Source organism: Pseudophryne corroboree, chromosome 6, assembly GCF_028390025.1.
Source record: "Pseudophryne corroboree isolate aPseCor3 chromosome 6, aPseCor3.hap2, whole genome shotgun sequence".
NCBI lineage: Eukaryota > Metazoa > Chordata > Amphibia > Anura > Myobatrachidae > Pseudophryne > Pseudophryne corroboree.
Window position 1 is genome coordinate 815,590,099 of NC_086449.1, and position 26,589 is coordinate 815,616,687.

The following is a 26,589-nucleotide window of genomic DNA, read 5'->3' on the forward strand; positions in this document are numbered from 1 at the left end:
GGGAAACATGGGCCCAATGCATGAGCTTCTTCCTTAGCATCGGCTTCACAAAACTTTTCCCTGATGGGGGCGTAGAGTCCATCCCTACCGTGGAGAATGCCAACGGATTTATAATAGGATGCTTGTCTGAAGACTCTGACTCATTTTCTTGCTCCCATGAGCGGGAAAGGGCATCGGCCTTGCGATTCTGAGAGCCCGGACAGAACTGGAGTTTAAAGTCGAACCTGGAAAAGAAAAGTGCCCATCTGGCCTGACGAGGGTTGAGACATTGTGCGCCCTTCAGGTATAAAAGGTTCTTGTGGTCTGTAAGTATGGTGATTGAATGAGAAGCTCCCTCCAACAGATACCTCCACTCTTCTAGAGCGAGCTTGATGGCTAGCAACTCCTGGTCGCCAATGGCATAGTTGCGCTCAGCTGGGGAGAACTTCCGGGAGAAGAAACTGCAAGGGTGTAAATGGCCATCTTTAGCCCTCTGAGATAACACCGCTCCTACTCCAACGGAGGAGGCATCCACCTCTAAGATGAAAGGAGAGTCGATGTCAGGCTGTTTCAGAACAGGCGCAGAGATGAACCTTTGTTTTAAAAGATGAAATGCTTGCATGGCTTCTTCAGACCACTTGGACGGGTTAGCACCCTTCTTAGTGAAAGCAGTAATAGGCGCCACAATGGTGGAAAAGTCTCGTATAAACTTTCGGTAATAGTTGGCGAACCCTAAGAACCTCTGGACCCCTTTGAGGGTTAAGGGTACCGGCCAATTTTGGATTGCTTGTAGTTTCTCAGGATCCATCTCTAGTCCGGAACCGGACACAATGTACCCTAGAAACGGAATGGACTTGACTTCAAAGACGCATTTTTCTAATTTGCAATAGAGATGATTGACACGGAGACGGGACAGAACCTCTTTAACCCAAAAACGATGTTCCTCTAAATCGTTGGCAAAAATGAGGATATCGTCTAGATAGACCACGACATGACGGTATAGAATGTCTCTGAAGATCTCATTGACAAAATGCTGGAAGACAGCTGGAGCATTGCTCCATCCGAAGGGCATGACGAGGTACTCATAATGTCCGTCACGGGTGTTAAAGGCGGTCTTCCACTCGTCACCCTCACGGATCCGGATGAGATTGTATGCACCTCGCAAGTCCAGCTTTGTAAAGATGGTAGCTCCGCTAACTCTGTCAAAGAGCTCAGTAATCAGGGGTAAAGGATAACGGTTCTTGATGGTAATGTCGTTCAAACCTCTGTAGTCGATGCACGGCCGCAGACCACCATCTTTCTTTTTTACAAAAAAGAAGCCTACGCCGGCTGGAGAAGAAGAAGGTCGAATGAACCCCTTTGCTAGGTTCTCTTTAATATATTCCTCCATAGAATGCGTCTCAGGCAGAGACAACGGATAAGTTCGGCCTCGAGGTGGAACCTTCCCTGGAACGAGATCAATCGGACAGTCCCATTCTCTATGAGGAGGAAGGATATCAGCAGAAGCTTTACTGAACACATCCGTGAAATCTTGATATGGAGGAGGTGGAACATCAGACGACCTGGGGGAGGAAGAACAGACAGGCAATACTTTAAACAAACATGTCTCAGCACAGGAGGAACCCCATGCCAGGATTTGCGTAGTCGTCCAATCAATTGTAGGATTGTGAAGACGGAGCCATGGAAGGCCCAGGACCACAGGATGTGTGGCTCTTGGAATCACTAAAAAAGAAATAAGTTCGGAATGAAGAACTCCCACTCTCAGACGAACTGGTAGAGTCCTTAAAGAAATAACTGCATCAAAAATTTTGCTGCCATCCACGGCAGTTAAAGAAATGGACGAAGGAAGTCTCTCGGTGGGTAGGGACCACCGTTTAACAAAGGCTTCGGTAATAAAGTTCCCAGCTGCTCCGGAATCAAGGAGGGCAATGACGTTCCGATAACGTTGAGCAACTTGAAGCGAGACTGGGAGATTACAATCTTGAGGAGATGGAGAGGAGATCATTACTCCTAGCCGGCCCTCTCCTTGGCGAGCTAGGATTTGGAGTTTCCCGGACGTTTGGGACAGGCATTAATGGTGTGAGACGGAGCTGCACAATAGAGACAGAGAAACTCGGAGAGACGTCTTCGGCGCTCAGCAGGAGTTAAACGGGAACGGCCAAGTTGCATGGGCTCATCTTTAGATGGTGACAGTTGACGAGGAGGAGGAGCAGAAGATTTTGGAGCAGATGATCTTCCACGCTCAGTTGCTCTCTCTCTGAAACGTAAATCAACTTTCGTGCAGAGTGAGATTAGCTCATCTAACTTAGAAGGTAAGTCTCTGGTAGCTAACTCATCTTTAATATGCTCAGATAAGCCATGCCAGAATGCAGCATACAGGGCCTCGTCGTTCCATGCCAGTTCGGATGCCAGGATCTGGAACTGTATCAGATATTGTCCTACAGTACGTGACCCCTGGCGTAAACGGAGAATCTCGGATGAAGCTGAGGTTACCCGGCCTGGCTCGTCGAAGATGCGCCTGAATGTTGACACGAAGGCAGTGTAGGAAGATAGCAGGGTGTCGGACCTCTCCCATAACGGTGATGCCCAATCAAGGGCTGAGCCACTGAGAAGAGAAATAATGTAGGCAATTTTTGTACGGTCACTGGGAAAATTGCCAGGTTGTAGCTCAAACTGAATCTCACACTGGTTGAGAAATCCCCTGCAGAATCTTGGAGATCCGTCAAATTTTGCTGGCGTTGGAAGATGAAGACGTGGAGCAGAAATGGGTAAGGTGGGTGGGGTTATAGCTGGAGTCACTGTGGTTGACGCACCAGACGCGCCTGATCCACGGAGAGTTGTCTGAATCCCATCCAGCCGAGTAGAGAGATCCTGGAGACAGCGGATGATGTGGCCCTGTGCAGCCTCCTGATGTTCTAGTCGGGCTGCCAGTTCTTGCATCGGCCTGGCCGCTTGATCCTGGTCTCCGGCTGGATTCATTAGGTCAGTGCTTACTGTCACAACTGAGGGCCTGAGCTGACGGGAGGCAGCCTCAGTTGTAGGGGCTGAGATGTACCGGAACCTGGGAGGTTGTATCAGACCCCTGGACATGTAAGTAACATGAATAATAACTGCCCGAAGGCGTGACCACGACAACTTGGATAAAAGTCAATGATGTTTATTATGACAACTCCGCAACACAGCAGCAGTAAAAGAAAACGTAAAAGTCAGCAAAGAATAAATACAGTTCCTGGGTACTACAGGATGGCAGGAGCCACAGGGCACTGGTAGTGTGAGATAGTTCTTATGATCTTCTAGATGGAAAGTCCTTACCAGGCCCGACTGTAGCAATGGAGATAACCCAGGATTGTGCCAGCTGGTGTTCCAGGAAAAGCTGGGTTGCTGAAGATAAAACAGCTGCTGTGGATACTGGCTGGAACCAGACTGTTGTTAGCACGGAGTGGATACTGGCTGGAACCAGTTAAATAATAAATGAACTTGGGAGCGATGAAATATGAACTGAAATGTAGAACTTGAGAGCGGAGAAATAATAATACCGGTGGAGAGTGGTAAAGTGTAGAAAGGACACCGGCCCTTTAAGGGAAGCTGTACTCTGCTGGAAGCTGAGCTGGAAGCAGGTAATGTTGTAGCTGGAAACAGATGAATCCACAATGGATTGGAGAGTCAGGCTACACCGCAGGTGGAATGCTGGTGCGGGTCTCTATGGTGGAAGTCTTGAGACAGGAGCTGGAACCTGGAAGACAATCACAGGAGAGAGACAAACAGGAACTAGGTTTGACAACCAAAGCACTGACGCCTTCCTTGCTCAGGCACAGTGTATTTATACCTGCAGCAAGGAAGGGATTGGCTAGGCAATTATGCAGATTATCAATACTGAGAACAGATTGGTGGAAATGGTCAGCTGACAGAATCCAAGATGGCTGCGCCCATGCAGACACTTGGAGGGAAGTTTGGTTTGTAATCCATGTGGTAATGAAAACAGTAATGGCGGCGCCGGCCACCGGAGACAGGAGGCGCCAGGCTGACAGATGCACATCCAACCACGCGGACACAGCGGAGGCCGCGGCTGACGTAATCGCCACTCAGACACTCTGCATGCAGAAGTTCAGGGACGGCGGCGGAGGCCGCGGGAGACGCCATGCCAGGTGTAATATGGCGTCCACTGTGACAGCGTCCCAGAGTGACAGGAGAGGATACAGGAATGTACACATCAGGATAACAGATGAAATCCGGTCCTGGAGCGCTGAGCCAGCCTTAGGAGGCATCTGATGGGTAAGAAATGGCGTCCAGATACCCGGATCGTGACAGACTGGAAGAAAGGTTATAACAATGAGTCCGTCCAACAATGGGAAAAATGTCAGAACAATGCGCCCATCCAACATTAGACAGGTCAGACTAATGAGCACATTCAACAACGAGAGAAAAAAGGTCAGAACAATGAGCCCATCCAACAACTGGAGAAAGGTCAGAACAATGAGCCCATCTAACAACGGGAGAAAGGTCAGAACAATAAGCCCATCCAACAACGGTAGAAAGGTCAGAACAATGAGACCATCCAACAACGGAAGAAAGGTCAGAACAATGAGCCCATCCAACAACGGGAGAAATGTCAAAACAATAAGCCCATCCAACAACGGGAGAAAGGTCAGAACAATGAGTCCATCCAACAACAAGAGAAACGTCGGAACAATAAGCCCAGCCAACAACAAAAGAAAAGTCAGAACAATGAGTCCATCTAACAACGGGAGAAAGGTCAAAACAATGAGCCCAGCCAACAACAGGAGAAAGGTCAGAACAATGAGACCATCCAACAACGCTAGAAAGGTCAGAACAATGAGACCATCCAACAATGGAAGAAAGGTTAGAACAATGAGCCCATCCAACAACAGGAGAAAGGTCAGAACAATAAGCCCATCCAACAACGCTAGAAAGGTCAGAACAATGAGACCATCCAACAATGGAAGAAAGGTTAGAACAATGAGCCCATCCAACAACAGGAGAAAGGTCAAAACAATAAGACCATCCAACAACGGGAGAAAGGTCAGAACAATGAGTCCATCCAACAACAGGAGAAAGGTCAGAACAATAAGCCCAGCCAACAACAAAAGAAAAGTCAGAACAATGAGCCCATCCAAAACAAAAAAAAGAACAAAACAAAATTCCTGGAAGACAAATATAACAAAGGACATGACCGAAAACAGGAAACACTTCAGAGAAAGTTTCAATAGGAGAAACTTTAGGACAATAGACATGTTAGTATGACAACAGGAGAGATGTTACAACACATTAACTAGGAATCATATCAATTATTCTAACACCACAAGAACATTCAGTACAAGTAACTGAGGATTTTGCATTGATCCAATATAGTATTTGTGCATGTAACTAAAACTAAAATTATTTAAAATAACCCAAAGTAAAAGACAGTTTAGACCACAATGACTTTGAGACTTTAGCGGTCAGATAGTGATGTTGCCATTATAGGGCCTAGCAATAATAGTTTTACCTGAATCATTAATCAGTATTTTCAAAAATCTAGCATTATAACAACTGCACAGATTACATAAAACATATGCCATAAGTTTTGAAGGTTTCCTTTTTCTATAGAATAATGTCCTCTTTTGTACTAGAGGCCATGAGAAAAATGGGGATCCGGTCTCTAGGTCGACAACTATTGGTCGACAGTAACTAGGTCGACAGGGTTTCTAGGTCGACAGGTCAAAAGGTCAACATGCGTTTTTCACAGTTTTTTTATATTTTTGAACCTTTTCATACGTAACGATCCACGTGGACTATGATTGGAACGGTAATCTGTGCCGAGCGAAGTAAGGCACCTTCGCAAGCCATGCGAGGGGACACGGTGCACTAATTGGGGTTCCCGGTCACTCTACGAAGAAAACGACACCCCAAAAAAACTCATGTCGACCTTTTGACCTGTCGACCTAGACCATGTCGAACTAAAGACCCTGTCGACATAGTTACTGTCGGCCAATAGTGGTCGACCTAGTTACTGTCTACCTTCCATACCACACCCAGAAAAATGATCTATCCATCTATTCGTTGCAGCCTCTGTTATATAATGGTGACGACTCAACCCTGATGCAACCGCCTCTTCCAGCCACCAAAGGATTTAATTCATTTATTTTGTTCTTTTAAGCTTTGGAAAACCCGTCAATACAAATTGTTATCTTGGAAGATTTGTGTTTCCTAGAAGTACAACTTTCACTAATTTGCCTCTGCTTTCCGAGTGTAATTATTTCTCAGTAATTACAGTGCCAGCTAATGATTGCCATATAATGAGCTCAAACAATACAGGTAGAAGGAATCATGTCAACAACGTTACGGATATACAGGTGCCAAAGAATATGTTCCATTTACAGCAGCAGAAATCATTAGAGGGGATTTTACTACTTTCTCTTCGGTACTGAGGCTTTTGAAGATGATCTAGCAACATGAATGAAAGGGACGGTACTCCCAGCCATGTCCTGTGCCTAATGACTTGTATGATAATCACAGTATGATTTTTAGGATTCAAAATAACAATAAACCTTTATTCCGTGCCAGGCATTTGCATGTGGCAGAAACGCCTTCAATGTAAATGTAAATATTATTTTATATATCCTATATAATAAAAGGCTAACGCTGCTCCTCACCTCTATGGGGGGGACTTAAGTGTTCTGCACTTTGGCTGCCCCTAGATGGCGCCCCATAGAACAATTCAAGTGTTGCTCTGTACGGCGGCGCAGACATTACTGTTATGTTGTTCCGTCATTTTGATGGGCTGGTAACTACTATTTAATAATTAACAACATACTGTAATTTGTGATTGTTGAATTTGTGCGCATGTTTATTAGCATTTCGCACCTTGTATACAAGAAATACCGAAGGAACAAATAGATACTGTACTGATACAGCATGTGCTTCCTGCTGCCTCCATTCCCCTCCACACATCATGTCACTGCCCTGTCACATGCAGCCCTGTCCTCACTGACACATCACTCATCTCCTGATATACTCTGTGCTGCTGGGGACCCTGCTCCTCCCACTATATAACTCTCAGTCTGTGGCTTCCTGCTGCCTCCATTCCTCTCCTCACATCATGTCACTGCCCCTGTCACATACAGCCCTGTCCTCACTGACACATCACTCATCTCCTGATATACTCTGTGCTGCTGGGGACCCTGCTCCTCCCACTATATAACTCTCAGTCTGTGGCTTCCTGCTGCCTCCATTCCCCTCCTTACATCATGTCACTGCCCCTGTCACATGCAGCTCTGTCCTCACTGACACATCACTCATCTGATATACTCTGTGCTGCTGGGGACCCTACTCCTCCCACTATATAACTCTCAGTCTGTGGCTTCCTGCTGCCCCCATTCCCCTCCTCACATCATGTCACTGCCCCTGTCACATGCAGCCCTGTCCTCACTGACACATCACTCCTCTCCTGATATACTCTGTGCTGCTGGGAGCCCTGCTCCTCCCACTATATAACTCTCAGTCTGTGGCTTCCTGCTGCCTCCATTCCCCTCCTCACATCATGTCACTGCCCCTGTCACATGCAGCCCTGTCATAACTGACACATCACTCATCTCCTGATACACTCTGTGCTGCTGAGGACCCTGCTCCTCCCACTATATGAGTCTCAGTCTGTGGCTTCCTGCTGCCTCCATTCCCCTCCTCGCATCATGTCACTGCCCCTGTCACATGCAGCCCTGTCCTCACTGACACATCACTCATCTCCTGATATACTCTGTGCTGCTGAGGCACCCTGCTCCTCCCACTATATAACTCTCAGCCTGTGGCTTCCTGCTGCCTCCATTCCCCTCCTCACATCATGTCACTGCCCCTGTCACATGCAGCCCTGTCCTCACTGACACATCACTCATCTCCTGATATACTCTGTGCTGCTGGGGACCCTGCTCATCCTACTATATAACTCTCAGCCTGTGGCTTCCTGCTTCCTCCATTCCCCTCCTCACATCATGTCACTGCCCCTGTCACATGCAGCCCTGTCCTCACTGACACATCCCTCATCTCCTGATATACTCTGTGCTACTGGGGACCCTGCTCCTCCCACTATATAACTCTCAGCCTGTGGCTTCCTGCTGCCTCCATTTCCCCTCCTCACATCATGTCACCGCCCCTGTCACATGCAGCCCTGTCCTCACTGACACATCCCTCATCTCCTTATATACTCTGTGCTGCTGGGGACCCTGCTCCTCCCACTATATAACTCTCAGTCTGTGGCTTCCTGCTGCCTCCATTCCCCTCCTCACATCATGTCACTGCCCCTGTCACATGCAGCCCTGTCCTCACTGACACATCACTAATCTCCTGATATACTCTGTGCTGCTGGGGACCCAGCTCCTCCCACTATATAACTCTCAGTCTGTGGCTTCCTGCTGCCTCCATTCCCCTCCTCACATCATGTCACTGCCCCTGTCACATGCAGCCCTGTCCTCACTGACACATCACTCATCTCCTGATATACTCTGTGCTGCTGGGGACCCTGCTCCTCCCACTATATAACTCTCAGTCTGTGGCTTCCTGCTGCCTCCATTCCCCTCCTCACATCATGTCACTGCCCCTGTCACATGCAGCCCTGTCCTCACTGACACATCACTCATCTCCTGATATACTCTGTGCTGCTGGGGACCCTGCTCCTCCCGCTATATAACTCTCAGTCTGTGGCTTCCTGCTGCCTCCATTCCCCTCCTCACATCATGTCCCTGACTGTGTCTTCCTGCTGCTTTGAGTATTCTGACGATGTCATTGGTTGCTTCCTGGATAAGCAGAAGATATAGTCCCCGATTTATCAAAACTGGGAGAGAGCTAAATGGAAAGAGATAATGGGGCCGATGTATTAAGCCTGCAGAAGTGATAACACAGTGATAAGTGGAAGGTAATAACACACCAGCCAATCAGCTCCTAACTGTCATTTTTTAAACCTGCAATAATTGGCTGGTGCGTTATCACCGTCCACTGATCACTTCTTTATCACTTTTCCAGGCTTAATACATCTGCCCCAAAATTCCATCCATTCAGCTCTAAATTGTCATTTTAAATTTTTTTTATTTAAAACACAGCCTACATTACAGTGCTCAGGCCACAGCCAAACCCCCCCCCCCCCGAAAATTGCTTCGTACCTCTCCTTTTTGGCAAGGCTATGGCTTCATAGTCCTCGTCTTTTTTTTTGGTGCCCAAGTCGATTGTGTTCACCGTCACGGTGGCGCGTATCTCCTGCTGGGCGGCTTTCATTCTGTCGTACAGAACTTTGAAAAACTTCTCCGACTTTTTCTGTGCATTCAGCTGGTGGTAAAAGGAACTCTGCAGGAAGCGTCAGGAAAGTTATTTTGAAACCTGGGCAATCAATATCAGGCTTGTCAGCCGTCTGATCTCTACAGGGGGGGGGGGGGGGCAGCTGTATAACATTCAGTATGCCAATGTACAAACGCATCACGGTGGCACGCTAATTAGCCTTTGCTGACTCTCAGAACTGGGGGCAAGGGTGCAAATACCAACCAGGGCCCTATCCCTAACCCAATGGGACATTAATCCTGTCTACCAGCACTTGGGCAGGACCGGCCCGTGCGGCTGGCGATATAATATGGTCTCCGGTAGATTACTGCATCGCCCGCTGTGTGGCTTATAAATTCACCGCACCATCCTGCGGAACGGTTTCTGCAGAGCACCCAGCGGCCCACTAATACCTCAGCACACTCTGCAAATGATAAGTTCAAGCTGGAATTCTATTTCTTACAGAGCGCGGTGATTCAAACAACTTGGCCGACGTAGAATGCGTACAGGCAATGCACTATGGTGGTCATTCTGAGTTGTTCGCTCGCTAGCAGTTTTTAGCAGCCGTGCAAACGCTATGCCGCCGCCCACTGGGAGTGTATTTTAGCTTAGCAGAAGTGCGAACGAAAGGATCGCAGAGCGGCGGCAAAGTTATTCTGTGCAGTTTTAGAGTAGCTCAAAACCTACTCAGCGCTTGCGATCACTTCAGACTATTCAGTTCCTGTTTTGACGTCACAAACACGCCCTGCGTTCGCCCAGCCACGCCTGCGTTTTTCCCAGCCACGCCTGCGTTTTTTCGAACACTCCCTGAAAACGGTCAGTTGACACCCAGACAGGCCCTCATCATGTCAATCACTCTGCGGCCACCAGTGCGACTGAAAAGCGTCGCTAGACCTTGTGTGAAACTACATCGTTCGTTGTAATAGTATGACGCGCGTGCGCATTGCGCCGCATACGCATGCGCAGAAGTACCGTTTTTGCCTCATCGCTGCACAGCAAACGAATGCAGCTAGAGGTCAACTCGGAATGACCCCCTATGGCCCTTATCTTTATTACTATATGGACATAGAAGTTATTACCTGTATTTGCGTATTTCCTCCCTCAAGTAACGCGATTCCTAGCAGGATGCCCTCAGAGAATATCCGGTCATTTTTGGTGCTGACGATAACATCGATGACCAGTTCTGAGGCTCCTTCTTTATCCAGGAGACACTGGATCTCCGTCATGGATGCCCCAAGCTTCTTGTCGTTGTCCTGGCCAGAGAAGGCTGCGGGAAATAAAGGTGGAAACTCATATTGGTGAGGTCTCGTGGCATTCTTCCCGCAGCAGGTCGTCTCTGCAAGGACTTTAGCCAGGAGACTATAGAAGCGGTTACTCCACCTGGCGGGACACGGATGTACCGCGCGGACCTATCCGAGGCAATGGCACACGTTCTAGTGTCTAGCGATATCGCATCGCGGCCATCGTTCTGCTAGTTGGGAGGCTCATCTAGAGTTTAATAACGTTAACAGGAGCAATTCTGCGCATTGGTAATTGATGTGGAGCTGCAGAGGGGGCAACCTGATAAACAACGGAGGCATTTAGAGTTGGGAGGGGCCGCGTATTCATCTCTTATATGCTACAAGTAGGCAGTATTTCCACGCCAAACTCTAAACGAGCCTCTGGGGTGTATTTTGCATATTTTACACCTAAATGAAAACATAATGCAATCTGGTGGGCCACTATGCAATAGATAGCCCTATCCTTGTGTATCCATGCCTATTTACCTATAGATTGTAAGCTTGCGAGCAGGGCCCTCCTACCTCTATGTCTGTTTGTTCTTACCCAGTTTTGTTATATCATTGTTATTTCCAATGGTAAAGCGCAACGGAATTTGCTGCGCTATATAAGAAACTGCTAATAAATAAATAAAAAATCCAGGTGAATGTTTTGCACCTTCTTGTACAAGTGATACAAAGGGCGGTATTCAAATGATATATCACGCTCAATCTCCTTTCTAAAGTAATCCCCGTTATCGCGCATATCGCGCCCATAGTAATCGGGTTTAGCTGCGTAAAGGGTTAGGGCGCCTCGCTACACCAGGGGTAGCGAGCTGAAAAGATGATACCACACCCGTCAGCAGAAACAGAACGGGTGTGGAAGGGGGTGATAAGAATTGAATACCGCCCAAAGAACGTGCGTCCCACCAGCGGACACCCCACATATATACTGTAGGACTGTACCTCCGGACGTCCCGGGCTTGCTGAAGCCTACTGACAGGGGTCCGTTCAGAGAGGAGCCGTAGTCACCCTTGAAGTAGCGATTCAGGAGGATTTTGCGCAGCGTAACGCCCTGTGAAATGGGAAAGACGTACATTAAGTAGCTGCTTATTTAATGAATGAAAAGACTCACTGGGGATGACTATAATGTACAACAGATTTACAGATCAAAGTTTAGAAACGGTTTATAATAAATATGGGAACATTCCGGGGGTGATACATGAAACCATGTAATATATAGATACAGATCGTCTCCATCACAGGCCCGCACAAACATGTATACAGGTAGAAGCAAGCAGGGCTGTAATGATCACATGATAAGCTAACGTGCCAGCCTGTGCCCCCTACATAGCACACTACCAGCCTCCACACTGTACCAGCCTCCTGTGCTGCCTACAGAGCACACTACCAGCTTCCTGTGTCCCCTACATAGCACATTGCCAGCCTCCACACAGTACCAGCCTCTTGTGCCTCCTACATATTACACTACCAGCTTCCACACTGTACCAGCCTCCCAGCCTCCTGTGCCCCCTATAGAGCACACTGCCAGCCTCCTGTGCCCCCTACATAGCACACTGCCAGCCTCCACACTGTACCAGCCTCCTGTGCTGCCTACAGAGCACACTACCAGCTTCCTGTGTCCCCTACATAGCACATTGCCAGCCTCCACACAGTACCAGCCTCCTGTGCCCCCTACATATTACACTACCAGCTTCCACACTGTACCAGCCTCCTGTGCCCCCTATAGAGCACACTACCAGCTTCCTGTGTCCCCTACATAGCACATTGCCAGCCTCCACACTGTACCAGCCTCCTGTGCCCCCTACATATTACACTACCAGCTTCCACACTGTACCAGCCTCCTGTGCCCCCTATAGAGCACACTACCAGCTTCCTGTGCCCCCTACATAGCACACTGCCAGCTTCCACACTGTACCAGCCTCCTGTGCCCCCTATAGAGCACACTACCAGCTTCCTGTGCCCCCTTCATAGCACACTACCAGCCTCCACACTGTACCAGCCTCCTGTGCCGCCTACAGAGCACACTACCAGCTTCCTGTGCCCCCTTCATAGCACACTGCCAGCCTCCACACAGTACCAGCCTCCTGTGCCCCCTACATATTACACTACCAGCTTCCACACTGTACCAGCCTCCTGTGCCCCCTATAGAGCACACTACCAGCCATCAAACTGTACCAGCTTCCTGTGCCCCCTACATAGCACACTACCCTCTTCCACACTGTACCAGCCTCCTGTGCCCCCTAGATAGCACACTACCAGCTTCCACACTGTACCAGCCTCCTGTGCCCCCTACATAGCACACTACCAGCTTTCACGCTGTACCAGCCTCCTGTGCCCCCTACATAGCACACTACCAGCTTCCTGTGCCCCCTACATAGCACACTACCAGCTTCCATGCTGTACCAGCCTCCTGTGTCTCCTACATAGCACACTACCAGCTTCCACACTGTACCAGCCTCCTGTGCCCCCTACATAGCACACTACCAGCTTCCACGCTGTACCAGCCTCCTGTGTCTCCTACATAGCACACCACCAGCCTCCACACTGTGCCAGTCTTCTGTGTCCCCTACATAGCACACTACCAGCTTCCTGTGCCGCCTACATAGCACACTACCAGCTTCCACGCTGTACCAGCCTCCTGTATCCCTATATAGCACACTACCAGCCTCCACACAGTACCAGCCTCCTGTGCCCCCTATATAGCACACTACCAGCCTCCACATAGTACCAGCCTCCTGTGCCCCCTACAAAGCACACTGTACTAGTCCGTGCCCTCCTTCATAGCACAAAATACCAGCCTGTGCCATCCATCATACCACTCTGTACCTGTCTGTTCCCTCCTTCATAGCACATGGTACCAGCCTGTGCCCCCCACATAGCACACTGCACCAGCCTGTGCCCCCCACATACCACACTGGACCAGCCTGTACCCCCCCACATACAACACTACCTCCCTCATGCAGGACACTGTACCTGACTATACTATACCCCTCCTCCCCGCATACAACACTGTACCTCCCTCATGCAGGACACTGTACCAGACTATACCCCTCCCCCCCATACTACATTGTACCTCCCTCATGCAGGACACTGTACCAGACTGTACCCCCCCTACTCTCATACAACACTGTACCCCCCTCATGCAGGACGTTATACCAGACTGTACCCCCCCCACCCTTCCTCATACAACACTGTACCACCCTCATGCAGGACACTGTACCAGACAGTAACTTCCCTCCCCCCATGCAACACTGTACCTCCCTTCATGCAGGACACTGTACCAGACTGTAACCCTCCTCCCCCCATACAACACTGTACCACCTCATGCAGGACACTGTACCAGACTGTATCTCCCTCATGCAGGACACTGTACCAGACTGTACCCCCCCTCCCCCCTCCAACACTGTGCCTCCCTCATGCAGGACACTGTACCAGACTGTACCTCCCCTCCCCCCATACAACACTGTACCTCCCTCATGCAGGACACTGTACCAGACTGTAAACCCCTCCCCCATACAACACTACCTTCCTCATACAGGATACTGTACCAGACTGTACCCCACACAACACTGTATCTCCCTCATGCAGGACACTGTACGAGACTGTACCCCCCCCCCCCCCCGTCCCCCATACAACACTGTACCTCCCTCAAGCAGGACAATGTACCAGACTGTATCCCCCTCCCCCCATACAACACTGTACCTCCCACATGCAGGACACTGTACCAGACTGCACCCCCCCTTCCCCATACAACACTGTACCTCTCTCATGCAGGACACTGTACCAGACTATACCCCCCTCCCCCTATACAACACTGTACCTCCCTCATGCAGGACACTGTACCAGACTGTACCCCCCCTACCCCCATACAACACTGTACCTCCCTCATGCAGGACACTGTACCAGACTATACCCCCCTCCCCCTATACAACACTGTACCTCCCTCATGCAGGACACTGTACCAGACTGTACCCCCCCTCCCCCCATACAACACTGTACCTCCCTCATGCAGAACACTGTACCAGACTATACCCCCCTCCCCCTATACAACACTGTACCTCCCTCGTGCAGAACACTGTACCAGACTGTACCCTCCCCCCATACACTGTATCTCCCTCATGCAGGACACTGTACCAGACTGTACCCCCACCCCCCTCCCTCCATACAACACTGTACCTACCTCATGCAGGACACTGTACCCCAACACTGTATCTCCCTCATGCAGGACACTGTACCAGACTGTACCCCCCCTCCAACACTGTGCCTCCCTCATGCAGGACACTGTACCAGACTGTACCTCCCCTCCCCCCATACAACACTGTGCCTCCCCTCATGCAGGACACTGTACCAGACTGTAAACCCCTCCCCCCATACAGGATACTGTACCAGACTGTACCTCCCCTCCCCCCATACAACACTGTATCTCCCTCATGCAGGACACTGTACGAGACTGTACCCCCCCCCCCCCCCGTCCCCCATACAACACTGTACCTCCCTCATGCAGGACAATGTACCAGACTGTATCCCCCTCCCCCCATACAACACTGTCCCTCCCTCATGCATGACACTGTACCAGACTATAACCCCTCCCCCTATACAACACTGTACCTCCCTCATACAGGACACTGTACCAGACTGTACCCCCCCTCCCCACATACAACACTGTATCTCCCTCATGAAGGACACTGTACCAGACTGTACCCCCCCTTCCCCCATACAACACTGTACCTCCCTCATGCAGGACAATGTACCAGACTGTAAACCCCTCCCCCCATACAACACTGTACCTCCCTCATGCAGGACAATGTACCAGACTGTAAACCCCTCCCCCCATACAACACTGTACCTCCCTCGTGCAGGACATTGTACCAGACTGTATCCACCTCTCCCCATACAACACTGTACCTCCCTCATGCAGGACACTGTACCAGACTGTATCCACCTCTCCCCATACTACACTGTACCTCCCTCATGCAGGACACTGTACCAGACTGTATCCACCTCTCCCCATACTACACTGTACCTCCCTCATGCAGGACACTGTACCAGACTGTATCCACCTCCCCCCATACTACACTGTACCTCCCTCATGCAGGACACTGTACCAGACTGTACCCCCCCTTCCCCCATACAACACTGTACCTCCCTCATGCAGGACAATGTACCAGACTGTAAACCCCTCCCCCATACAACACTGTACCTCCCTCGTGCAGGACATTGTACCAGACTGTATCCACCTCCCCCCATACTACACTGTACCTCCCTCATGCAGGACACTGTACCAGACTGTATCCACCTCCCCCTATACTACACTGTACCTCCCTCATGCAGGACACTGTACCAGACTGTATCCACCTCCCCCTATACTACACTGTACCTCCCTCATGCAGGACACTGTACCAGACTGTATCCACCTCCCCCTATACTACACTGTACCTCCCTCATGCAGGACACTGTACCAGACTGTATCCACCTCCCCCCATACAACACTGTACCTCCCTCATGCAGGACACTGTACCAGACTGAACCCCGGCCCCTCCAGACAGGACAAGCTTGTCCTCACCACACACACATATACTGCCCACATATTACTCAGCACTTTACAGAGAATATTAATTCGGTGTGTAACTGAGCCTATGACAGGAGAATGTATGCTAGACGTGGTTTCCGGTTATCCAAGTGTCTGCACCGCAGCCTGCGCTGCCATGTTTTCTGCCTATTCTAAACCTCACAAGAAGATTTCCACACAGACCTCCCTTACTACTTCTATTAGACAAAGTCCTTGTTCTTTCATCTGACCTATCCAGAGACACCAGCACTACATACTCTCCAACATTTTACACATAAAAATCATGGCCACGAGTAAAGGGCCTTTTCCTATACTTTCAATGGAAGTTTGGAGAGCCAAAGATCGGTACAGACCATTAAAAAAAAAAAAAAAGGTTCTGTACTTGCCAAAAAGGTACAGCTGGAGGGTATGGCACTATCCGACACTGTACATACACTACACACCACTCAACTCCTAGTCTGCCTGTGGCTGGTCTGTAGGCCCGAATCTCCACGCAGCTCTACTGCCCCATTAATACGCCACAGTGTGCTATGTGAGCAACGCTACGATCACATATATCACACTGCAGAGACAGGGGAACAGCGTGGAAATGGGCCTGCACAGACCAGTTACCTGCAGACTGAGAACGGGGAGCTGAGCCTCAATCAGTGCGGGACATACCTCCCGAGTGTCCTGATTTATGAGGGACAGTCCCAAATCTGAGGGGACCATTCCACCAACCAGAACTAACATTATATATATATATATATATATATATATATTTACACTGCTCAAAAAAATAGAGGGAACACTCAAACAACACATCCTAGATCTGAATGAATGAAATATTCTTATTAAATACTTTGTTCTTTACATAGCTGAATGTGCTGATAACAAAATCACACAAAAATTATCAATGGAAATCAAATTTATTAACCCATGGAGGTCTGGATTTGGAGTCACACTCAAAATTAAAGTGGAAACACACACTACAGGCTGATCCAACTTTGATGTAATGTCCTTAAAACAAGTCAAAATGAGGCTCAGTAGTGTTTGTGGCCTCCACGTGCCTGTATGACCTTCCTACAACGCCTGGACCTGATGAGGTGGCGGATGGTCTCCTGAGGGATCTCCTCCCAGACCTGGACTAAAGCATCCGCCAACTCCTGGACAGTCTGTGGTGCAACGTGGCGTTGGTGGATGGAGCGAGACATGATGTCCCAGATGTGCTCCATTGGATTCAGGTCTGGGGAACGGGCGGGCCAGTCCATAGCATCAATGCCTTCATCTTGCAGGAACTGCTGACACACTCCAGCCACATGAGGTCTAGCATTGTCTTGCATTAGGAGGAACCCAGGGCCAACCGCACCAGCATATGGTCTCACAAGGGGTCTGAGGATCTAATCTCGGTACCTAATGTCAGTCAGGCTACCTCTGGCGAGCACATGGAGGGCTGTGCGGCCCCCCAAAGAAATGCCACCCCACAGCATTACTGACCCACTGCCAAACCGGTCATGCTGGGGGATGTTGCAGGCAGCAGAACGTTCTCCTTGGCGTCTCCAGACTCTGTCATGTCTGTCACATGTGCTCAGTGAGAACCTGCTTTCATCTGTGAAGAGCACAGGGCCCCAGGGCCGATTTTGCCAATCTTGGTGTTCTCTGGCAAATGCCAAACGTCCTGCACGGTGTTGGGCTGTAAGCACAACCCCCACCTGTGGACGTCGGGCCCTCATACCACCCTCATGGAGTCTGTTTCTGATCGTTTGAGTAGACACATGCACATTTGTGGCTTGCTGGAGGTAATTTTGCAGGGCTCTGGCAGTGCTCCTCCTGTTCCTTCTTGCACAAAGGCGGAGGTAGCGGTCCTGCTGCTGGGTTGTTGCCCTCCTACGGCCTCCTCCACGTCTCCTGATGTACTGGCCTGTCTCCTGGTAGCGCCTCCATGCTCTGGACACTACGCTGACAGACACAGCAAACCTTCTTGCCACAGCTCGCATTGATGTGCCATCCTGGATGAGCTGCACTACCTGAGCCACTTGTGTGGGTTGTAGACTCCGTCTCATGCTACCACTAGAGTGAAAGCACCGCCAGCTTTCAAAAGTGACCAAAACACCAGCCAGAAAGCATAGGAGCTGAGAAGTGGTCTGTGGTCACCACCTGCAGAACAACTCCTTTATTGGGGGTGTCTTGCTAATTGCCGATAATTTCCACCTGTTGTCTATTCCATTTGCACAACAGCATGTGAAATTGATTGTCAATCAGTGTTGCTTCCTAAGTGGACAGTTTGATTTCACAGAAGTGTGATTGACTTGGAGTTACATTGTGTTGTTTAAGTGTTCCCTTTATTTTTTTGAGCAGTGTATATATATATATATATATATATATATATACACATATAAATATCTCCGCAAAAGTCCTGCACTCTCATTGACAGAATATAAATAAATATATATATATATATATATATATATATTGTGACAAGAACACTGGGATAGTGTTTGAGGGCAGGTATATTTGTCCCAGGTTCTTGTCTTACATGTTTTAGAAAATGTTAACTTCTAGGAAAAATGCTTTTTGTTTTGTCTGAACCTTTTCAGTTTGCTGTAAAAGCTGGGTAAAGGCTCTGAGAGAGAGATAAGGCGAGTTCTAGACATTGGGCCCAGTTCGGGTCTTTGGCCTCACAGAGGGCTAATCAGGGTTTCAGCTGTGTAAGAGTGATATAGTGCTTCTAACCTGATTAGTATGGGCAGACTGCCTGGGAAGGCTGCAGGATCTGTGTGTGAGAGACACGCTTTCTGGTGCAAGTAAGCTATACAGTATGTACTGAAGAACTCTGTGTTTTGTTTAGTGACAGTTAGGAACATCTTATGTTTAGTTAGTGCCGGACAGGCAAGGTATTTTTATTTTGGGGTTTGTTTTATTTTCTGTTTCAATAAAACTGGCCGGGGTCAGTTGTACCAGAAACTGGACTTGTGTTGTTCCTCAGCTGCTGCGTGCTGCCATATTCCCCAGGAAAAGGCACCTTGCACCCCTACAGTGTTACAACTTGGTGGAGAATGCGAGCAGGCCGTTCTGCGCATAAGTGAAAGCAGCAGCTTTGTGAGGCCTGCAGAAAACGGTGGTTTATGCAGATACAGCCCAGTGTGAAGTTACTGAGACTCACCCCTGAGGGTTTGATATATGTCCTGGGTGAAAGCAGCTGCAAAGCCGCCTGAAAAATCTGTTGACATGGAGGATCTGCTTAAAGCCTTGCTGCAAGCTACAGCGGCTCAGCAGGAGGCCAACCGACAGCAGCAGGTGGCAATGGAGGAAAATTGGAGACTACAGCAGGAGGCCAACAGACAGCAGCAAGTGGCAATGGAGGAAAATAAGAGACAACAGCAGGCAGTTGTTGATGAACTTTACAGGCAACAGCGTCAGAATAGAGAGGCCTTAGCAGAAGTGGTGCAGAGACTTGCAGCTCGGGTTGGAGATGTGGCCATCAGTGCTCCAACCAGCTCTAGTTCTATACGAGCCAGTCACTTCCTGCAGAAAATGACAGAGGCTGATGATGTGGAGGCCTATCTAACCACGTTTGAAAGGACTGCCGAGCGTGAGAACTGGCCGAAAGCACAGTGGGCCAGTCTGCTGGCACCTTTCCTGTCAGGTGAGCCCCAAAAAGCTTACTTTGATTTAAGCCCTGCTGAGGCTCGGGACTATGATAAACTAAAGACTGAGATCCTGACCCGCCTGGGAGTCACGCTGTCAGTACGAGCACAACGGGTGCACCGTTGGCTGTACGCCATGGAGAAGCCTCCGCGCTCCCAGATGCACGACCTTATTCAGCTAACAAAAAAATGGCTGCAGCCAGAGACATTAACTGGTCCCCAGATGGTGGAAAGAGTCGTCATGGACCGCTACTTGAGATCTTTGCCCATGGTCCTGCGCAAGTGGGTGAGCCATGGAAACCCGGGTACTGCTGACCAATTAGTGGACATGGTAGAGAGGTATTTGGCAGCAGAGGAACTACTGATGACCACCCAGCCACCCATAGATCCTCGACAGCGCCCTTCAGTAAAGACTGGTAAAACTGTTCCGTGGGAAAACGTTGCTGGGCGGTTAAGAGAACGCAAGGCTGGAGAGACTGTAAACACTGGCCCTGGAAACAGGCCAATGGGGCTAGAACGGTCTATACTGCCCAAATGGGTTGATAATCGTGTGGTTAAATGTTTTAGGTGTGGTATGCCAGGTCATGTTATTGCCAATTGCCCAGTCACGCAAGAACCCATGCAATGTGATGCTGCCTTTGAATGTCGCAGAATGTCTTTCTTTGCTAGGTTAGCCTGTACTGTGGTACCTTCACCTGAGCTGGAAAAACAAATGTGTGATGTGTTCTTAGAAGGTAACCGGGTAGAGGCCTTGCTAGATTCAGGAAGTTTAGTTACCCTAGTGAAAGCTGGGTTAGTGAACCCCTTAAAGGTCCAGCAAATACCTATTGGGGTAACTTGCATACATGGGGATACCCAACATTATGCCACTGCTGAGGTGAATATAGAAACTTGTTGTGGGTCAGCAATGGTTAAAGTGGGACTGGTGCCTACCTTGGTGCATGAGGCCATAATAGGGAGGGATTTTCCTCATTTTTGGAAACTGTGGGAATCACGGTTATCAACAGATGTGAGAAGTAAAAAGCCAGTTGATAATACCGGTGATTTTATGGATGTACGTGGGTCTTCGGAACTTTCTGGCCCTTTGCCTTTTGCTAGTTTGGCTGGGGAAGTGACAGATGGGGAGTCCAGTGAGGACCCTCTTGCCGGGAACAGAGACATAGTAGTTAGAACTGAAAGCGTGCCTGACCTGGAGGTAAAGAAGGATCTGTTTGCGTCTGAACAGTTAAAGGATCCTACCTTAATAAAGGCTAGAGAGAATGTTAAGATTGTTAATGGGGAACCTGTGGTACCAGGTGACAGGGTTACGTATCCCCACATGGCCATCTGTAATGAGCTCTTGTACCACATTGTCAAAAGGGGTGAGGATGTGGTGGAACAGCTGGTAGTTCCCCAGCCTTATCGGAGAACGGTACTAGATTTAGCTCATAGTCACGTTACTGCAGGACATTTAGGGGCAGAAAAAACCACTGAAAGAGTTTTACAAAGGTTCTTTTGGCCAGGGGTTTATAAAGAAGTGTCTGAATATTGTTCTTCCTGTCCTGAATGCCAGTATCATGCCCCTAGACCCCATTTCAGGAGCCCACTAGTTCCCATGCCTATTATAGAGGTCCCGTTTGACAGAATAGCCATGGATCTCGTGGGGCCCTTGTTAAAGTCTGCTCGGGGCCATCAGTATATCCTGGTAATTATGGACTATGCCACTCGATATCCTGAGGCTGTCCCTTTACGCACTATCACAACCAAGGCGATAGCTAGGGAGCTGGTGCAGGTATTTAGTAGAGTGGGAATACCAAAAGAAATTTTGACTGACCAAGGTACTCCATTTATGTCAAGGATCATGAAAGAATTGTGCAAGTTATTTAAGGTCACTCACCTCAGGACGTCCATCTACCATCCCCAAACTGACGGGTTGGTGGAAAGGTTTAATAAAACATTAAAAAGTATGTTAAAAAAGGTTGTTGAGAGAGATGGGAAAAACTGGGATTGTTTGTTGCCCTACTTGTTAATGGCCATCAGAGAAGTTCCTCAGTCCTCTACGGGGTTTTCTCCATTTGATTTGTTGTATGGTAGACACCCCAGAGGGCTGTTGGATGTTGCCAAAGAGACGTGGGAAGGACAGCCCACTCCTTATAGAAGCGTTATTGAGCATGTAACACAAATGCAGGATAGGATTGCAGCCGTGGTACCTGTTGTCAGAGAGCACATGGAACAGGCCCAAAGTGCTCAACAGAGGGTCTATAACCGGAGTGCCAAGATACGGGAATTTGCTCCTGGAGATAGAGTTCTTGTTTTGGTACCCACTGTGGAAAGCAAATTCCTAGCTAAATGGCAGGGTCCATTTGAGATTAGGGAAAAAGTGAATGAGGTTAATTACAAAGTATACCAGCCGGGAAAGAGAAAACCCGAACAGATCTACCATGTTAACTTAATCAAACCCTGGAAAGATAGGTTGTCTCTGTCAGCGGAGCCTTGCCCTTCGGTGTCTTCACCCCGGTTGCTTCCCGCAGTGAAGGTGTCAGAGACATTATCAGCTGATCAGAACAATCAGGTTAAAGAATTTCTCATCCAAAATAGGGAGGTATTTTCAGAGCTGCCTGGCCGAACGACCATAATAAAACATGACATTGTTACAGAACCAGGGGTCAGGGTTCATTTAAAGCCATATAGGATTCCTGAAGCTCAGCGAGAAGCTATTTCTAAGGAAGTTAAAACTATGTTAGAACTTGGAGTCATAGAGGAGTCTAACAGTGAGTGGTCCAGTCCCATAGTGCTCATCCCGAAGCCCGACGGTAGCATACGCTTCTGTAATGACTTTCGTAAGTTAAATGAGGTGTCCAAGTTTGACGCATACCCCATGCCCCGTGTAGATGAGCTTGTAGAAAGGCTGGGAACAGCCAGGTTTCTCACCACATTGGACCTGACCAAAGGTTACTGGCAAATACCTTTATCTGATAGCGCCAAAGAAAAAACAGCCTTTTCGGTTCCGGAGGGGCTGTACCAGTATAAGATGTTACCCTTTGGGTTGCATGGGGCTCCAGCAACCTTTCAACGGGCGATGGATAAAATTCTGAGGCCCCATAGAAAATATGCAGCTGCCTATTTGGATGATGTGGTAATTCACAGTACAGACTGGGGGTCACATTTGGTTAAAGTACAAGCAGTACTGGACTCAATCAGAGAGGCAGGGTTAACTGCTAACCCAAAGAAGTGCTGCCTCGCAATGGAGGAGGTCAAATACTTGGGCTTCACCATAGGCAGAGGTCTGATTAGGCCCCAATTGAATAAAGTTGATGCTATTCAAAACTGGCCTCGTCCAGTGAATAAAAAACAGGTAAGGGCTTTTTTGGGAATTACTGGGTACTATAGACGGTTTATTCCTAATTTTGCGACCACAGCGGTGCCGTTGTCAGACCTTACCAAAGGGAAGCAGTCAAATGTGGTGAAATGGAACCCTGATGCAGAAAAGGCGTTCCAAGCGTTAAAAGTGGCTTTGGGTTCACAACCGGTGTTGATAACACCAGATTTTTCAAAAGAATTTGTGGTACAGACAGATGCCTCAGAGGTAGGGATAGGTGCTGTGCTGTCCCAAACCAGAGATGGGGACGAACACCCTATCATTTATTTGAGTAGGAAACTCAATGAGCATGAAAAAAGGTATGCCATTGTGGAAAAGGAGGCTTTGGCCATTAAGTGGGCACTAGATACCTTGAGATATTACCTCTTGGGTAGACAATTCAGACTAGTGACAGACCATGCCCCTTTAAAATGGATGTATGTAAATAGAGGCAAGAATGCTCGTGTAACTAGATGGTTTCTAGCGTTGCAGGACTTTAAGTTTACTGTCGAACATAGACCGGGAACACAATTGGCCAACGCAGATGCATTGTCTCGCATCTTCTGTTTGGGGGCTACAAGTGTTCCGGCCCCTAGGTCGAAACAGGGGAGGGGGATATGTGACAAGAACACTGGGATAGTGTTTGAGGGCAGGTATATTTGTCCCAGGTTCTTGTCTTACATGTTTTAGAAAATGTTAACTTCTAGGAAAAATGCTTTTTGTTTTGTCTGAACCTTTTCAGTTTGCTGTAAAAGCTGGGTAAAGGCTCTGAGAGAGAGATAAGGCGAGTTCTAGACATTGGGCCCAGTTCGGGTCTTTGGCCTCACAGAGGGCTAATCAGGGTTTCAGCTGTGTAAGAGTGATATAGTGCTTCTAACCTGATTAGTATGGGCAGACTGCCTGGGAAGGCTGCAGGATCTGTGTGTGAGAGACACGCTTTCTGGTGCAAGTAAGCTATACAGTATGTACTGAAGAACTCTGTGTTTTGTTTAGTGACAGTTAGGAACATCTTATGTTTAGTTAGTGCCGGACAGGCAAGGTATTTTTATTTTGGGGTTTGTTTTATTTTCTGTTTCAATAAAACTGGCCGGGGTCAGTTGTACCAGAAACTGGACTTGTGTTGTTCCTCAGCTGCTGCGTGCTGCCATATTCCCCAGGAAAAGGCACCTTGCACCCCTACAGTGTTACAATATATATATATATATATATATATATATATATATATATATATATATATACACGTACATACATATACACAAACACACACACATGCTCCGCACAGGACCAACAAATCAATTTGCCGGTGGAACATTAAGGCAGAAGGGATAAGGAGGGGAAGACCAATCACAAGCCACTTGTCCGTACGGTGGCTTGTGATTGGTCCTCCCAATTTTCACCTGAGATTTAAAGAGGAACAGCAGAGCACCAATAAAGGGGGAGATTTATCAAACCTTCTTTATAAAAAAAAAAAAAAAGGAGGTGGGGGTGGCAACCAATTAAACCTCAGTTATCTAGTACATTCCAGATGATAGGCAGAAATTCATTGTTTGCTATGTGCAAGACTTCGCATCCCCTATACGGAGAGGCACCTTAGTAAAAGCCCTTACGAGCTGGTACTGCAGCTTAACATAAAGCGGTCACACAATTAATATATTGGGAAATACTTTATAAAGTCACGGAACTTCCCGTACAAAGCACCCAGCACAGCGCGGCTGATGCACTGCATGAGAGACGGGGGTCACTGCGGCAGGCGCACTTTCAAAAGCATTACAGACAGCCGGATAAAATTGCACCCAGAGTGTCTCAGACAATGACATGAAAAGTTTTCCAACATTTTATTCCGAGCCACATAATGAGGTACTCAAACCCCGAACACGACGGAGACACAATCCCAGACAATTAGCTGTGCCCGGGAATATCGTAGCAACCAGGCGCCTATGCAGAGACGCGGAGAGCGGAGACTGGTGAGCCACTCGGGTTTGTCTGCCTCTTCCCAAGGTCTGGCCTTTACAGGATAATAAATGAAATCAGTTGCAGGGCGAGCATCTCTCCTGACCTGTGTGGGCTGACTCCACTGCGTACGCAATGTAAGACACAGGGTAACCATGGAGACAGCACACCAGTTTAGGTGTAGGAGTCAGACGCTGTAAACATGACGGAAAATTCTGTCTCCCAGTCCAAAGCACGGCTCCCAGCAGCCCCGACGCTCACGTGTCAACACACACAGGCACACGTTTCGCTGCGGGATCCTTGTAATCGTATCTACAGCCCCTATACACTTGTGTATACAGTATACGTATTTACTGCCGATGGGCGGCTTCTGAACTGCGGCATAAAAGGGGTCCAGCTACTTCTCTGCACCCAAATCATTACGGGGGGGGGGGGGGGGGGGGGCTAATTCAGAGATTACGCAAACTTGATTTTTACGCAGTTGCCATTGTCTTTGGGACAGATGTACTAAGCTTTGGAGAGAGATAAAGTACCAGCCAATCAGCTCCAGTCAGTTTTCAAACCCAGCCTGTAACAGTTAGGAGCTGATTGGCTGGTACTTTATCTCTCTCCGCGGGTTAGTACACGCCCCCCTTAGTCTCCACACGCTCTAATTTGGCCCGCAAAGCCGTAATGTTGTGAGGACAGACGCAAACTGTTTAATTACATCCTTAAATAATGGCAGCAGTGGTGTTTAACATGCAGCAGCCGTCTAGCTGCTGTGGTACTACATATACCAGCATGCCCTAAGGTTTTAGCATTCCCTAACAGCAAATCTGTGGCAGGGCACACTGGGATGTGTAGTTCCACAGCAGCTGGAGAGTCCGATAGTCTTGCACCTCTCCCTGGAATCACACTGGCAGGGAATTGCTTTGTTTCCGCTCTGATTTGCATACTGGGGCCAGCGGCTTCAGTCAGGGAATGTCAGGAAGACGGATTGGGGTAACATATAAAGAGAGAGGGACGTATGTATGGAAAACTTTTGCAAAGTTTTAACTGAGAAGAAACCTAATAAATCTCTCCATGGAAGCAGACGGAAGCGCTGCAATTAATAGCCTCTGCTGATTTTACCCAAAGTGCTTCATCATATAAAAACTCTAGAAAGTGGCGTCTTTGGTAAAGTGCTACCTTGAAAGGGGAAGGGAGAAAAAAAAGCCTGAATTTACAATTTACTAAAACAAGTGCTTCATTTTTCTGGGAAACATTATTCAATATATATATAAAAAAATTGCACTTAATGTCATCTTTTTGGATTGTGTGGCGGTGATTTAGAGTTCCCAAATTGCACCGGTTAACCCTTCCACCGGCAGATCCCAGGCAATCCCATCACATTTCTGTAGCCGCAATCAGCCGCCCTCGTTAACCGCTGACAATCACAAGGGAAGCTGATGAATCTTTTTCAGCGGTAACATTAAGGTGGCTTTGTAGTACAATCAGAGACAAGTGCTGGGATTTCTAATTGCGGCTACGGCAATACGTTTTCAAGAGGGCAAAATGAAGGGGGCTATT

General features: G+C 48.5%; 1 protein-coding gene across 4 annotated transcripts in view; it reads right to left on the reverse strand.

Annotated features, from left to right (window-relative positions):
• The window catches only part of ITPR2 (inositol 1,4,5-trisphosphate receptor type 2), a 490,021-nt gene that overhangs the window by 190,265 nt on the left and 273,167 nt on the right, over positions 1 to 26,589 (reverse strand). For all 4 annotated transcript variants that reach the window (XM_063929104.1, XM_063929105.1, XM_063929106.1 and 1 more), the window contains 3 exons: positions 11,502 to 11,610; positions 10,359 to 10,546; positions 9,129 to 9,309 (listed from right to left, as the gene is read on the reverse strand). In XM_063929104.1, coding sequence (XP_063785174.1) covers positions 9,129 to 9,309; positions 10,359 to 10,546; positions 11,502 to 11,610 — 478 coding nt within the window. The remainder of the gene's footprint in view (positions 1 to 9,128; positions 9,310 to 10,358; positions 10,547 to 11,501; positions 11,611 to 26,589) is intronic.